The 16,296-nt window shown below is 43.6% G+C and overlaps 2 protein-coding genes and 4 non-coding genes across 8 annotated transcripts; all 6 read right to left on the reverse strand.

Annotated features, from left to right (window-relative positions):
• Positions 1-38: 38 nt before the first annotated feature.
• dkc1 (dyskeratosis congenita 1, dyskerin) lies at positions 39-6,546 on the reverse strand. Of its 3 annotated transcripts, none has more exons than XM_082973750.1 (16): positions 6,464-6,546; positions 5,597-5,658; positions 5,394-5,480; positions 4,957-5,048; positions 4,550-4,734; positions 4,372-4,436; positions 3,855-3,981; positions 3,588-3,718; positions 3,185-3,328; positions 2,949-3,069; positions 2,627-2,745; positions 2,411-2,514; positions 2,025-2,070; positions 1,533-1,721; positions 1,485-1,496; positions 39-1,065 (listed from the first exon to the last, which is right to left on the reverse strand). In XM_082973750.1, the coding sequence occupies exons 1-16, from the start codon at positions 6,525-6,527 to the stop codon at positions 997-999; spliced, it is 1,617 nt and encodes a 538-aa protein (XP_082829876.1). In that variant the 5' UTR covers positions 6,528-6,546; the 3' UTR covers positions 39-996.
• On the reverse strand, positions 2,817-2,894 carry LOC123742643 (small nucleolar RNA SNORD83). The gene has a single exon (XR_006769793.1). It is a non-coding gene; the product is annotated as a small nucleolar RNA SNORD83 (small nucleolar RNA).
• Positions 4,065-4,273, reverse strand: LOC123742599 (small nucleolar RNA SNORD17). Its single transcript, XR_006769752.1, has one exon. It is a non-coding gene; the product is annotated as a small nucleolar RNA SNORD17 (small nucleolar RNA).
• LOC123742645 (small nucleolar RNA SNORD83) lies at positions 4,827-4,906 on the reverse strand. The gene has a single exon (XR_006769795.1). It is a non-coding gene; the product is annotated as a small nucleolar RNA SNORD83 (small nucleolar RNA).
• Positions 5,127-5,337, reverse strand: LOC123742598 (small nucleolar RNA SNORD17). The gene has a single exon (XR_006769751.1). It is a non-coding gene; the product is annotated as a small nucleolar RNA SNORD17 (small nucleolar RNA).
• A 248-nt stretch (positions 6,547-6,794) lies between the features above and the next one.
• On the reverse strand, positions 6,795-14,784 carry LOC106603194 (trimethyllysine dioxygenase, mitochondrial). Its single transcript, XM_014196518.3, has 7 exons — positions 14,368-14,784; positions 10,802-10,978; positions 10,093-10,372; positions 9,088-9,207; positions 8,248-8,484; positions 7,764-7,902; positions 6,795-7,590 (listed from the first exon to the last, which is right to left on the reverse strand). The coding sequence occupies exons 1-7, from the start codon at positions 14,540-14,542 to the stop codon at positions 7,459-7,461; spliced, it is 1,260 nt and encodes a 419-aa protein (XP_014051993.1). The 5' UTR covers positions 14,543-14,784; the 3' UTR covers positions 6,795-7,458.
• Positions 14,785-16,296: the final 1,512 nt, after the last annotated feature.

Consider the following 16,296-nt stretch of genomic DNA (forward strand, 5'->3'; position numbering starts at 1 on the left):
ACTGGGTAGAAAGGACAAAGGCAGCATAACAAAAACCATTTCATTTCAAATGACAATTTATGATAACAGCTCATTTGTATTTACAGTACAATATAAAAGAAAAAACGCCAATGGCATTTCACACTGTTGAGGGTACGCCCAGAGAAAACTAATGTCCACATAGGGACAGTAGTTAAAACGTGTAAAAACTAAATTTGAGTACAAAAACAAGGTCATACAGGGATGGTTGAAATTAGGGCTCTGCTACCACGACATTATACGTCAGGTTAGGGCCTGTGTTTCCCCCCCATAAATTAACTAGGGTACGGTTATCACTAAATTGATCACTAACATTTAAGCTGGGCCACTTGCTCGTGCTCTGCTGCGCATTAGTCATATCAGACTAAAGTCATAACACGGTGTCAGTACTTCAACCGCAAATAAAGACCGAAGAGATTTATTTCACAGAAAATAAATGTTCCTCGAGTTGGAGTTTAGAGTGACAGAAGTACTTAACATGTCTCGGTCATTGAGCAGAGAAGCCTTCGTGGAGCTGCTGTTGTGGACATTCAGAGTGCAGGTAGAGACAGCTGCCTGTGCCCAGGGACTGAGTGACAGATAGAAGTAGCTAACGGATTTATTAACAGAGGAAGTTACTTCTGATTTCAGGTAGGGCCAGGTTTTACATTTGGAAGCAGCAATCAGGCCTGGGTAGGGTAAAGGCCTGAAAGTCCCAGGTATGTCGCAGGCATGGGTAGGGCCTGAATGGCTCTAGCTTAAAATTCATACCTGTGCAGGGCTCTAGTTGAGATGTCACAACCGTACGATCATAAGACTAGTCCCTTATGATTATCCATGTGTGGCCATTCTGGACAGATTAACAAAACAAAAAACATTATACTCGGTTCTTGCCCAGCCTGCTGCCTCTTCAGCACCTGTTGCATCTGTAGGATAAATATCTGCAGGCACTCATTCTGACCCTCATGTTCTATGGTCCTTTCATTGTCCATAAGCTCTTCACTCCGCTTCTGCATCCACTTCCTTCTTCTTCTTCTTCTTCTTTTTCTTCTTGGCACTCTCGCCCACCTGCGCATAAGGAGATTTGTTATTCTTTGGGTAAATGTTTAAAGCAATTCAAAGTTCTAAGTGAAAATGCTCTCTGCAGTTTAAGTGCATGTTGGCTGTAGCGACTTGCTAACAAAGTAGATGTGGAAGATGTAAGGAACCAACATGATCGGATGTTCACATGCTCGAAAGACTCACACCCCCAATAATGTAGCAGACTGACTCCCTCTGAAGCCACAGGCAGGTTGGAAAGGGATAACTGTCTGCACTGGTTGTGCACTAGCAGGCATGGCACATTAACTCACTGTACATTACCAATATAGTTACTGAGAAACTACTGCCGAAAAACACGAGGTCAGTATGTCCCTTGCTACGACCAGAATTGATCTATAGCCACAAGGTTATACAGCTGTCCAGTCTGGCCAGCAGCAGAAACCCACCTCTCCTTCTGTCTCTGCTGCTGGCTCCTCCTCTGCTGCTGGCTCCTCCTCTGCTGCTGGCTCCTCCTCTGCTGCTGGCTCCTCCTCTGCTGCTGGCTCCTCCTCTGCTGCTGGCTCCTCTAGTTTTTGCTTTTTCCCTTTCTTTTTCTTCTCCTTCTTCTTCTTGGGGTCGTCTGCCGATGGAGTGGAAGGTGCAGAGGCTGCCGCAGCATCACTATCGCTGTCTTCCCTCTTCCTCTGAAAGATTGAGAAATTGTCATTTGGTCCATCTCATGAGCTTAATTTTTGTGGAATAAACTGCTTATTTGGCATGTGCCAATACCACAGGAGGTTGGTGGCACCTTAATTGGCGAGAACGGGGTCGTGGTAATGACTGGAGCGGAATTAGTGGAAGGTATCAAACACATGGTTTCCATGTGTTTGATGCCATTCCATTGCTCCGTTCCAGACATTATTATGAGCCATTCTCCCCTCAGCAGCCTCCTGTGGCCATAAAAAAAAGATCTATCAATACCCGAGTAGAAACTTATGTTAGCATACCTTTGCGTCCCCATTGCCGGTTTCTTCAGCCTTGGGCTTGGACGCACTGAAAATGAGAAGGCAACATGTCACTCTGTATCAGACGCATTCCTTATTTAATTTACAAATGCACCTACATCCACAAACTAGTCATCAAGTTCCTCACAAGTTCACCCACATGGGTGGGAAATAATAGCTATGCATGTTCACACAGCTCAGCTGCCAGACATGCAGAATGGATGACCAGACGTCTGCTGAGCTATGAGAGTTGATGTTGCAGACTGACTCCCTCAGAGACCATGGGGAAGACCAGAAAGGGATAACTGTCTGCTGGCTAGAATCACAACATGCATGTAGGTTTCAACGTCACACTGCTCCATCAAGCTCCTATTAGACTGGCTTCACACCTGTAATCTACGTAGCCATCCTTCCAGTCTGATGGAGTGCTGTCGTTGGCTTTGCCGCGTTTGTCCAGCAGACCCTTCTGGATCATCATCTTCTTCTGGCTGGCCTGTTCATTACAAATCAGAATCTTACTAGTACGAAGAAGAACAACAATGTGCACTAAAAGCGTAAAGTTGTAAAACGGGAAGACTTCCAATAGCTTGCACAAGAGGCGTTACCTTGGGCCCCAAGCCCCACTTGCGGGGGTAGGTGTCGCGTTCCATGATGACCCTCTTGATCTTGGCCACGACACCGTGGTCACACGTGGAGATCACTGCAGTAGTCATGAGGGCAGTAGCTGAAAAATCAAAGGGGGAGACGTGAGACGCGAACATAAAACATGTATATGGAGAATATGTGGTTTTTCAAAGCCATCAGTCAAGGGTGATAGATAATAGGTCATCTTTGCACAAAGCGCTAATGCCGCCTATGAGATCATCATGTGGCCTTTTGGGAAAACCTTCCGATTGCTTTGCAGAACAGCATATTTCTATTGCTCACCTATACAAATGGCCTCTCCTTTGGTCGTTATCACCACAATATCTTGGTTCATCTCGATGCCATCCTCATATCGTAGGACACCAGGCAACATTATCTTCGCTCCATAGCAGATCGCATTGACCTGGGGAGAAAATAAACCACACAGTTTATTTAAAGACATGTTCAGTCCTCTAAACAAGGTCAGTTTGAAAATGACACCCAGACTATCAATTAAAAGGCCGAAATCAATAACTCACTGCACTGTCTTTCATGACCAAACGTTTGTGCGACACCAGAAGCTTCTCTAGCGGGTAGATGACTCTGCGCAGGTACGTCTCGTCCTTGTTGTGGTCATACTGCCACTGAGCATCCAGCACATCGTGCATGGTCACCAGGTTGTCCTGCAGAGAACAAGTTCCAACATTGAATGTTTCTAAAATACATGACACAGGCCTAAATATCATTTCCATAACATGTTGGCTAGAGTGGAATCAAGTGGCTGGGCATGTCTACTTCCTACTCAGAGCCACTATGCCATTTCTGTGCCAATGAATAATTACCGGGACTGGGGAGAGGCCCAGAGCCGAACTCAACACTTTGGACTTCAATTTAACCACTGACAAAACGCAGCCAAAGGATTGAGAAAGATGTGAGACTCACCCTCTCTCCCAGAACACCAGAGCGAACTCTCCTCAGCTCCTGCATCTGACCACCAACACCCAGGAGGAGCCCCAGGTGGACACACAGAGTCCTGATGTAGGTCCCAGCCTCGCAGCTCACCCAGAAAATACCTGTAACAAGCACGGTTAGGTTATTATCTCTATGCTAACAGCTTCTACTTTAATGATATTGAATTGTAATTTAATGTATTAAAGTACTGCATTCCCCCCCCCCGAGTATGAGAAAATAATGCATTCGATTCCTTACCCAATCTCCTCTCTGGGTCGTACTCGATGAGTTTGCTTTCATAAACGGTCCTAACTCTCAACTGGCGCTTAACGGCTGCGATGAGAGGTGGTCGCTGGAACAAAGCACCTGTGAGGGTTTCAATTCCCTAAATAAAAAATAAAAAAAGAAGTGTTGGATTAACCATGACCGCCCACAACACAGGTATATCACCCATTTCCTTTCTAATGTGTGATCAGGTGTGTCAACTCGTCTTTGTTATGGCAGGGCCCTCCAGTCCTGCCTCCGTCTCCACAACAAGCTGCCCCAGTAGAACACCGAGGTGGCAGAGTGGAGACGGGCACAGCAGACACTCATGGCTAAAACAGACATGAGCACCACAGAGACAGCAGGACCCTAGCAAGCACTCAGAGAATGGATAAACACATTCATCATCTCACATCCACGTCAAAAACCTTCATATGAAAAAGTACAATTTTACAGTTAAATTATAATGCTACGCCATGTTAGTTTGTCTTATCTTAGCAAGTTAACTTACCCTAGCAAGTGTGTGCTCATTCTCAATAGCATTGTGCAGCCGAACAATTCCCACATACTCTTTGCCTGAAACAGACGGCAGAAGAGTAGTAAGGAGTGGCCAATCTTAATGTGTTTACATAACCAGCAGGAGGTAAACAGTCAGAGCAGGAAGGGGTTGAGTTTACAAGGTGACTCACCTGCACTCTGCTGGGACTTGACCAGTCGTGTGGCTCGGTCCACACACACAATGAGGCAGCCTGTCACCTTGGGGTCCAGGGTGCCACTGTGGCCAGTCTTCTCCACTCGCAGGATACGTCGGATCCAGGCCACCACCTCATGAGAGGAGGGATTTGCAGGCTTGTCCAAGTTGATGAAGCCTGTCCTGCACATCACATGGATCGACATGGCGTTAGAGAAGAGGAGCAAAATGAAATCACAGACAAGACATCAATACTTTCAAATGCATCCACGTAGAGCCATCAGACAAGGGTGATAGATAAGAAGTCATCTTTGCACATAGTGCTAGTGCAATCTATTTACATTCATCATGTGGCCTCATAAAAAATTTTGACACAGAAGGAAATTATTAAGGACCGAGGGTTACCGGACATAATCCTGAATGTTCCTCTTCAAAGGGTTCGAGCCATTTGGCAAGGGTGTGTAGTGAGCTGTCCTGATGTTGAGTTTGTCAAAATTCTGCAAAACAATGACTTAGAATTAAACAAACTAGTTATAGCTACAAATAACTAAATGTAACCGCAAAGGGACGTGCATGTGATCAGGAGTTTATGCTCGTCTTAGTTGTGGCCGGGCCCTTGACACATGCACCAGCACACCTGCCCCCAACAGTTACCCCAGTAGAACACTGGGGACAAAAGCATAGAGTCAGGCCGCTGAACCCCCTGAGTCAAGAACAGACACAGGAGGCTGCAATGCTAGGGCCCAGCAGCACTCAGCGAATGGATAAACAAGTTCATCACTTCAGTTACAGCATCCTGCTTCTACAGATAGATGACAAGCGCAAAGAAAAGCCAAACTCACTTTCAACAGCAATGGCCACTGAGATGTGTCCAGACTGGCAACTTTGGACTCTGGTTTGATGAGGAAATCACCACTCTCCTGAATATCCTGTAAAAAAAATATACATTTAGGAAAATGTACACTACCATTTTCATACCATTTGAATCTCTAACAGTGAGAAGCTTTCAGCCAACTGGATCATAACAATTATAATACGGACTTACCCCAACTTCATCATCAGCAACTGTCTTTTCCTTCTTCTTCTTCTGTTTTTTGGCAGAGTTCACTTGAAAGCAAAAACAAAGGGATACACACGTTACTATCCACTACAATTTTCGTTCCATTGGCATGACATTTATCTACAGGGGGATCCCCCGTTTTCAGAGGTGGTGGTTTATAACAGATGTCGTCTCCATACGCATACCAATATTGTGAGCTATTTTAGACCACAAAGAAATCTTTATATAACGAGTAAGAATTATCGGTAGTTCCAAGTCATCCATCTTTGGAAGCCCACACTGGATTTGGTAAGGCGCACCCACGTGGCCGACATGGCCTGCACATGGTAAAAAAAAAAATCGGCCTTTACGGCCAATTTTACCAAACGAGGTACTATGCCAGCGGTCACAGCAATTTGTACAGCCACATAACTCGGATATGCAAAATTAACCAGCTAGTTAACTGAAAGTAGTTTATATTCATCTACTTGCAGCTTACTACGGTTAGTTACTTATGACGACTTGCTAAGCTAACTAAAGTTAGCTGGCCATTTTTCTGAAAAAAAATCGGCAAGATTGCAAAACCACCTGGGAGCATACGCAGGTAAATAAATATGCCATAGACCTAGCTAGTTGGATAGTCACACTGTTTACACTAGGTCAGCAAAGGCTATTGCGAACGTGGCCGCCTATTTGATCATGCCTCCATGTTGAGGTTGCAGCAGTGCTGCTAAAAACATGAAACGATTTCCAAGTAAATAAACCTCGTAACTAGCTACATATAGTTCAAACACCTCACACTGCATAGCACTTGTAGCTAGCTAGATAAATAGTACTATTAGGCTGTGCAAAGACGGGCTGCAGGCCACTTACTTTCAACGTCCGCCATCTTCGGTGTGCAATGAGACTGAGGGGGACACGTGTGTTCAATGCGCATGACTTTTTAGGAAAAAGCGCTACCTCCCAAACAAGTCACGCGATAGTTCATTCTAGAATCACCAGAACGGAAAAAAGGACATTGTACTAACTAGAGTTTAACATTTTGTGATAACATGACACCATTAAACTATAAAAGAATGCATGACACTCATACAAAATAACTCACCTGTATTTTCCTTTGATGCTGGATACGTTTTAATGCATGTCAGTCTGTCTGGGCATGACAAAATAAGATAGCCACCCAATAGAAATCAGGAAAGAAATGTATTGAAAAATCACATTTATTTCAGCATGTATACAAGGCAAAAGTTCCTAAATACATGAATCAAAAATTAAATGTCTGGTAAAAGTGCTATGTAGTGTTTGAGACATACTAAAATAATTTAAGATTAGAAACTAATCCCTAAAACAAAGCCAATATGTTAAAACACCTCAATATGTTAAGTTCCAGTTCAAAAGATGATTGTTGTTGTGACAAGAGCATATGCATGCATAATGCAGATCACAGTCCATGTTCTTGACTTAAACACTTAAAAATTGTCAAAGACTCTTGTCACCCAAGTCATAGACTGTTCTCTATGCTACCGCACGGCAAACGGTACTGGGACGCCAAGTCTAGGATCATAAGGCTCCTTAACAGCTTCTACCGCCCAAGCCATAGACTGCTGAACAATTAATCAAATGGCAACCCGGACTATTTACATTGACTTTTTGATTGCATTTTTTTAACTTTATTTTATTTAGTAAATATTTTCTTAACTCTATTTCTTGAACTTCATTGTTGGTTAAGGGCTTGTTGTATTCGGCACCTGTGATTTTTTTGTTGTTGATTTGATTTAATAATATGGTATTCTGAAGAAGCAGGGCTGCAGGTTTTATCTCCAAAATACTGCAGCTTTTGGCTGGAAGGGTTGGAGACTCTTCTTCACTCAGGCCTGCAGACCCAGGGAGCGGGCAATGTTCAAGACGTCATCTCTAGTCAGGTAGCAGCCACACAGTTGCCGCAGGCCTGTGAAGGACTCCCGACCATGCATGACACGCCAGTTATCAATGAAGAGAACCTACCGGAAAAAGAGGGAACATACTGTATTGTTTGTGTACGATTTTGTAGGACTTTACCCATCCCCTGAAACCCAATCCTGGTTTCAGAATGTCCCCACCCCCCTCTTATATCAACATGTAGTGATGAATCCTTTCTGGCTAGATCAATGAAAAGGCACCTCTTTTTCCTTACCTTTCCAGGCTTCAGTTTGACCCACAACTCATTCTCTGGCTTCCTCAGCTCTGTGGTCAACTCTCTGTGAGCCACATACCATCGCTTGACAACATCATGGGGGATAGTGTTTATGACTGCCCGGTCGTAGTTATTGTATCTGTGAGAGAGGCAACCAAGCAGGAGGTGACACCATATTAATCCTCAATATCAGATTAAATATTCATAACATTGATCTCAAAGGATCTAGCTCTGGATTAACAAGTGTTACGCTGTATGCACTATTATTTTTATTATGAGCAACAGATCCTGAGCTTTCCACAAAGAACCTTCCCAAAGGACTTAATTCATATTGATGGGGTGTAGCATTTCTCAAATGTGTACAACGTTGTGAATTAATAGCTAACAAATATTGGTTAGAGGTTGTATGGCCTAGAATGACGTTGGAAGATATGTTTAAAGCATGACATTCAGGGAGACATTCACATCTCAAATGAAAACAGACCGGATCATGTACACCTCGTTGTTCCAGGGATACACGTTGAGCACAGGGCCAATGCCGATCATGTGGTTGCGGTGGTCGCTGACATTTTCAATGTACTCGTGCTTGATAGGCACCCGTGCTAACAGCTCAAAGTTGTCAGGCGTCTTCTGGAGCACTTGGTCTGCAGAATAGAATCCATCCACGAGTAGTGTTCTTCCTCCCGTTCCCTCGTGTTTAAGGCAATGGAACACTTGGATCCTGTAAATCAAAGTCAATGGCATCAAAGTAAGTCACATGATGTCATGCAATGCCCAGTAGATGGCGTATTGCCCTGTCATGTCATGGGACACCAAGGTGGAGCCTATCACAGTGTACTATAGCTTGTTTTATCAAGATTCAAGAAATCTGTGGCATAGCAATGTGCATCTGGCTTGCATCTTATCAGTTAATGAAAGTGTCAAACTGCAGCTTCCAAAAGGAATGGCCTGTTTCACAATGCTGAACCTGTTGTTACAACTGTCCATTTTACTAACAATATATATTCCATTTAGCAGACGCTTTTATCCTAAGTGACTTACAGTCATGCGTGCATACATTTAAAGTATGGGTGGTCCCGGGAATCGAACCCACTATCCTGGCATAGCAAGCGCCATGCTCTCCCAACTCAGCTACAGAGGACCACATCATTGTAATCACCTAACACAATAACCTACATAGATGTCTAACGTGTCTGCATCTGAAGAGGAATCTCAACCTAACCAAGATACAGATCAGCATGTGTGTTGCCATGCTAAATTGACCTGCCATGATAACTCAAACAATTAACACCCATCCGTGTGTGAACATCTTCTGAATACATACCCACAAGGCTCCTGGAAGTATGAGGTGTCTGTGTGACGGTCCAGGGCCAGTTTGGTGTAGGCAGTGTCTCCTCGGGAGAAATCTGAAGTGAAGTTCCACATCTTGCCATACATAGTCTCCCTAATAGGAAACAGGAATGAAAACACAAAGTACAGTCTGCCGTCTCAAAAATAATATCGACAACATTATACAAGAACAATTCAAACAGGTTTATAATGGCAACTTTACTCCAAATAGTTATCTTTTGTTTCTTTGGGGTGTCAGAAGGAGGGCGATTACTTCTGATGACCAAATATTGTTACTGGACTAGAAGAAGAACATGGCCTCATCTGGCAACCATGTGCAATGCATTTCTTCTAACACACTGCTTCCTCCCTCCCTTCCCTCCTCGTCACCCCAAATTAGAGTCTAGTATAAAGAGGGATTAGTGTGCTGGTTCAGGCATTGGAAACTTCAAAACCACACCACCTATGGAGTCCTTAATGAACATGGTGGATTAATGAGAAGGCAGTACCACTACTCTCTCTTCTCCTGTTTGACAAATCCACACTCCATTCTAAGTGCTGAGAAAAGTTTGTTGTGCATGTTCACTTGGCAAAAGTATCAAGGGCTTGTTGTTTAGGAAACCAACATCTTCCCTGTAGCAGGTAGCCTAGTGGTTAGAGTGTTGGGCTAGTAACCGAAAGGTTGGTAGATTGAATCCCCGAGCTGACAAATTAAAAATCTGTCATTCTGCCCCTGAACAATGCAGTTAACCCACTGTTCCTAGGCCATCATTGTTAATAAGAATTTGTTCTTAACTGACTTGCCTAGTTAAACAAAGGTCAAATAAAACAATTCAAAAAAGCACTGTTGCTTTGTAACACAAGCATTGTAACAAGCTAACCCTTATTAAATAATCTCCCATTCTAAAACCATTTCTGTCTGCATGTATTGTGGTGGGTGGTATGCAGCTACTTTTAAGACCCCTGAACACCCCCTTCTCATTCCCTAAGAGGCCAGTACCTGATGAGGCTGACTCTCTGGGTAACCGTCTCTGTGGCCTCAACAGTTGGTGGGACACCCTCCACAAAAGCAATGCCATACAGCAGAAAGTTCCTAAGGAACTTCTTCAGTTCATCATCACAGGTCATAAACTTGTCCCAATTGGCAGAGGACACCTTGGCATTGGCATAGATGTCTGAGTTCCAGATGATGCGTGGCTGCATGGCACTCTGCTTCTGTCCCTCATAGCTGTTCTGAGCCAGCCAACTCAGGTTGTACTTTGTCACATGACCATCGGGCCCTGGGGTACACAAATCAAAGTCAATTCCTTCTATTATACATTCAATAACTGTTCAAATGAATGATGAGTAGCAATAGGTGCATATATCACAGTGCTGCCAAAAAGAAAATGGGCCGAAATAAAAAACATCAAATGACTGGCAATGGATTTAGAGTTTGTGACGACATCAAACAGACCTAGATATACGACCTCAAATGAAATTACTGATTGCACCCAGAGTAAGGGATATAATGGTTACAGTGTAAAATAAATCATATGGTAGCAATTTCTGCACTGTCTACAGTATGTTATTATAGCCTTTTACAAGAGACAAAGGTCTCCCTGAACAATGAAGTAACTATCTCAGGTTTGGCAGTGGTCAAGTTCCAGGCTACTTCACAATGTGGGCTTCTCTTAGTTGAGAAAAGCAATCTTCAAACCAAGACTTACATGTGAGGAAGAGATTCTCATCATCCACCCTGGTGTTGGTGGGACATATGTTCAGCTCCACATGTGATGTATCTAGGTTCCTCTGGTTGGTCTTGCTGTTGTAGCAGGAGGCAGAGCGGCAATGATCCCGTAGCCACACATAGTCAAAGTGCATCACAAGTCCTCCATAGCTGAGCTCTGAAGATTCAAATGTTAGATTTACAAGTAAATATTAGCGTATAATATGGAAACTGGCCTAGTCAAGTGTCAGGTCCAGACACTGTTCTAACCAATGTACCAGATTAAAGTCCAACATTGGACCGAGTACATCCTCATTCTCATCGACGGGGCTGTAGTGGAGCAGGTTGAGAGCTTCAAGTTCCTTGGTGTCCACATCACCAACAAACTAGAATGGTCCAAACACACCAAGACAGTCGTGAAGAGGGCACGACAAAGCCTATTCCCCCTCAGGAAACTAAAACGTTTTGGCATGGGTCCTGAGATCCTCAAAAGGTTCTACATCTGCAACAGCCTGACTGGTTGCATCACTGCCTGGTACGGCAATTGCTCGGCCTCCGACCGCAAGGCACTACAGAGGGTAGTGCGTACGGCCCAGTACATCACTGGGGCTAAGCTGCCTGCCATCCAGGACCTCTACACCAGGCGGTGTCAGAGGAAGGCCATAAAAATTGTCAAAGATCCCAGCCACCCCAGTCATAGACTGTTCTCTCTACTACCGCATGGCAAGCGGTACCGGAGTGCCAAGTCTAGGACAAAAAGGCTTCTCAACAGTTTTTACCCCCAAGCCATAAGACTCCTGAACAGGTAATCAAATGACTACCCGGACTATTTGCATTGTGTGCCACCCCCCCCAACCCCTCTTTTACGATGCTGCTACTCTCTGTTTATCATATATGCACAGTCACTTGAACTATACATTCATGTACATACTACCTCAATTGGCCCGACCAACCAGTGCTCCCGCACATTGGCTAGCCGGGCTATCTGCATTGTGTCCCGCCACCCACCAACCCCTCTTTACGCTACTGCTATTCTCTGTTCATCATATATGCATAGTCACTTTAACCATATCTACATGTACATACTACCTCAATCAGCCTGACTAACCGGTGCCTGTATGTAGCCTCACTACTTTTACAGCCTGCTACTGTACGCACCTCGCTACTGTTTTTCACTGTCTTTTTACTGTTGTTTTTATTTCTTTACTTACCTATTGTTCACCTAATACCTTTTTTGCACTATTGGTTAGAGCCTGTAAGTAAGCATTTCACTGTAAGGTCTACACCGGTTGTATTCGGCGCACGTGACAAATAAACTTTGATTTGAAAGTCCAACATTGGTTCTCAAGTAACACGAGGCTGAAAAGACTTGGCATGGGCTCTCAGATCCTCAAAAGGTTCTGCAGCTGCACCGTTGAGAGCATTTTGACTGGCCGCATCAGCACTTGGTATGACAACTTGGCAAGGCGCTACAGAGGGTAGGTGCTACCCAGTACATCACTGTAGCTGAGCTCCATGCCATCCAGACCCACTGGTATAGAGGTCATCATAGGCTGTTCTCTTTGCGATCGCACGACAAGCGGTAGAGATGCACCAAGTCTGGAACCAAAAGGACCCTAAACAGCATCTACCCTCAAGCCATACGACTGCATTGACCCCTTTTCGAACAACCTTTTTTGACTCATCACATATAGTGCTGCTACTGTTTACTATCTGTCACTTTATTCCTAGTTATACTGAACACAAATATAAACGCAACATGTAAAGTGTTGGTCACATGTTTTATGAGCTAAAATAAAAGATCCCAGAAATGTTCCATACTCAAAAAAGCCTTATTTCTCTGAAATGTAGTGCATACATTTGTTTACATCCCTGTTAGTGAAAATTTCTCTTTTGCCAAGATAATCCATCTACCTGCCAGGTGTGGCATATTAAGAAGCTGATTAAACAGAATGATCATTACACAGGTGCACCTTGTGCTGGGGACAATTAAAGGCCACTCTAAAATGTGCCATTGTGTTGTGTGACAAAACTGCACAGATGTCTCAAGTTTTGAGGGAGCGTGCAATCAGCCTGGTGACTGCAGGAATGTCCACCAGAACTTTTGCCAGATCATTTAATGTTAATTTCTCTACCATAAGCCGCCTTCAACATAATTTTTGCGAATTTGCAGCACGTCCAACCGGCCTCACAGCCGTACACCATGTGTAACCGCGCCAGCCCAGGACCTCCACATCTGGCTTCTTCACCTGCAGGATCGTCTGAGACCAGCCACCCGGACAGCTGGTGAAACTGAGGAGTATTTCTGTATGAAATAAAGCCCTTTTGTGGGGAAAAGACTCAACCTGATTGGCTGGGCCTGGTTCCCCTGTGGGTGGGCCTGGCTCCCCTGTAAATGGGCCTGGCTCCCAAGTGGGTGGCCTATGCCCTCCTAGGCCCACCCATTGCTGCATCCCTGCCCAATCATGTGAAATCCATAGATTAGGGCCTCATTTATTTATTTCAATGGACTGATTTTCTTATATAAACTGTAACTCCGTAAAATCGTTGCGTTTGTATTTTTGTTCAGTATATATGTACATATCTACCTCTACCTCGTACCCCTGGTATATAGCCAAGTTATTGGTACTCATTGTGTATCTATTATTACGTGATTTACTTTTTTATTATTTCTCTATTTTCTTTCTCTCTGCATTGTAACATGCTGACCAGACCGGACACGTCGCGTGCGTCGCAAAATAAATTTAGAAATCCATGTTATTCAATTATTGCACCCACACTGCTCGCGCACACCAACGAGCTTCTGCGATGCCAAGGGCTAAAATATAACTAATTTATATTTCTGACGTAGATTGCACTGAAAGTCCTGCCTCTCCCATCTCCTCATTGGTTTATAGAAGCAGGTACCCACGGGCCATCTCCGCATTGTTATACCCACGTGGGTGATTGAAAGACAAACTGTTTTGCAGGTCGTAGTGGTAATACTATGAAAGTTTAGATGGATCACCATATAAGTTCAAAGATGAAAAAGCCTGGAAGGAGGAGAGATGACTACAAACGATTCGGTTGGCCGTTTTATGTGTGGATTAATTGTCGGAGTAGAGGACCTTGTGCATTTCAGGTAAAATAACAACTCAATGTTTATATCCCAGGACAAATTAGCTAGCAACAACAAGCTAGCTAAATAGGACAAATTAGCTAGCCATACATGTTTAATGCTTTTCGACCTGTCCGCAAAATATTGTCATTGGTTCAGAGTTTGTTTTCATATTTTAACCTGCGTGTCGTGATCGCGTTTGGTGTAGGGGGACAAAATAAATGTATGCACGATAGCGCACGCGCGCAGACGGTTTGGGTTCCGTGTTAGGAAGTGCCCATAAGCAGTTTCACTGATCGTAAACAACAGGTGTGGACTAAGTACGTGACGAATAAAATGGTATTTGATATGAACAACTTGAACTTCAATAACAAACACATAGGAAGCTAGTGCGAATTAAATCCCAAATAATCATCGCCTTTGGTAAAGGGAAGCGCAGATTTAAAAAAAACTAATGTCAAGACACTCACCAAGGCATTCTTCCTGAAGTTGCCAGTGACAACTCGTCGACTGTGGAGCAGCAGTATACTGCCAATACTTCACTTCATTCTGGGTCCGTATGAGTCGGGAGACCAAAGGAGCCTGTGTTTTCGATATGGGTTGCAAATAGCCATGTAAACGGAAAAACGCCCGAGCCAAAGGCATTATCTGTTAATGTAAAATTGGTTAGGTGCAACACTGGACAGATGCACAATTATATACAGTCGTTGATGTGGATTATTCGCGTCAGACTGTCACCTGCACAAATAATAATTTCCCTGAATTACTTAATTGCTTTGATTGAGAACAAATCAACTAGTATGATTTGATAATCTGAGTATGCAATGCTCACAGAACAGATCTCGTGTGGATTCCAGTCAACTGTCGATAGCAGCACAGTGACTTGGCTGTAATTCAGATTTCATGGACTTTCATCGGCTTCGATGAACACCTACAATGACAATCGCGGAGATTAATTATTATACAAGTTTGCTAAATTTTTTCCTAGTAGTTTATAGTTTTTGCTGGCTAGCGTTGCAGTATTGTAAACTTTGGCCTCATACCGTGCTAACATTGACGCTGAGAACTGCTAGTATAGCAGTTATACAACAGGGACAAAACAGTTTGAGGTCGCGTTCCTCTGTCTAGGCGTTGCTGTCGCATGACAGATTTTACACCTTGATCACACCGACAGTGTCTTTGTGCAAAATGGTATGCAGCATCATCTAGATGTACAACATACACCTTCTGCTACCATTTCTGTTAAGCCATCTGCGCATACAGCTTTTGCATACTTTCGATAAATCTAACGTATGCACCACACAGAACGCACTGCCAATGCAATGCAAAGCAAACACAGCGTTCCATTGGAAATGAAAGTACTTTTGGTGTACCAAAATTAATTAACACTGTCGGTGTGATTGAGGCGTTACAACACCTGGATGGGTATTTTACATATCAACTAACCACATATGTTATATCAAACTGTCACTCGCTGACTCAGTCAATGACGTGCCACGCAACAATTGGTTGATGCATGCTACGTCTGAGCGGGGGTACGCGACCTAACGCCTCAATCACATTGACAGGGGATTTGCTTAAAATGGTATGCAGTATCATCTGAATATGTGCAACAAAAGTTCAATATTCACTTTCCGATACCATTTCTGTGAGGCCATCAACGCATACAGTTTGACGCATACGTTCAGTAGATTAATCCAACGTATGCACCACACCAGTGGAGGCTCTTCAGATGAGGAAGGGGAGGACCATCCTCCTCACTGAATTTCAGAAAAATGAAAATAGTTAAACATTTCAAAAGTTATCCTTTTTAGATAAAACTATACAAAATATAATCATGTCACCAAATAATTGATTAAAACACTATTTTGCAATGAAGGTCTACAGTAGTCTCAACAGCACTCTGTATGGTAGCACCATGGTGTAGCCGGAGGACAGGTCGTTTCCGTCCTCCTCTGGGTACATTGACTTCAATACAAAACCTAGGAACTTCATGGTTCTCACCCCCTTCCATAGACTTACAAAGTAATTATGACAAATTCCGGAGGATGTCCTCCAACCTATCAGATCTCTTGCAGCATGAACTGACATGTTGTCCACCCAATCAAAGGATCAGAGAATGAATCTAGTACTGAAAGCATAAGCAACAGCTAGCTAGCACTGCAGTACATCAAATGTGGTGAGTAGTTGACTCAAAGAGAGAGAAAGACAATAGTTAAACAGTTTTAAACAAGTTAATTTATTCAAATTAGAGGAGGAAGAGAGAGCTAGCTATATTTCATGTTTTTCTCTTTCACTTACTTAGCTAGCTACCAAATGCAGCTAGCTAGTTTAGCCTACTCAAAAACCTGGCTCAAACAGAGGGATGCTATGTTAGCTAGCTGACTATGACTATTCAA

This window comes from Salmo salar, chromosome 04 (genome assembly GCF_965601325.2).
Source record: "Salmo salar chromosome 04, fSalSal1, whole genome shotgun sequence".
In the NCBI taxonomy this organism is placed as follows: Eukaryota; Metazoa; Chordata; class Actinopteri; order Salmoniformes; family Salmonidae; genus Salmo; species Salmo salar.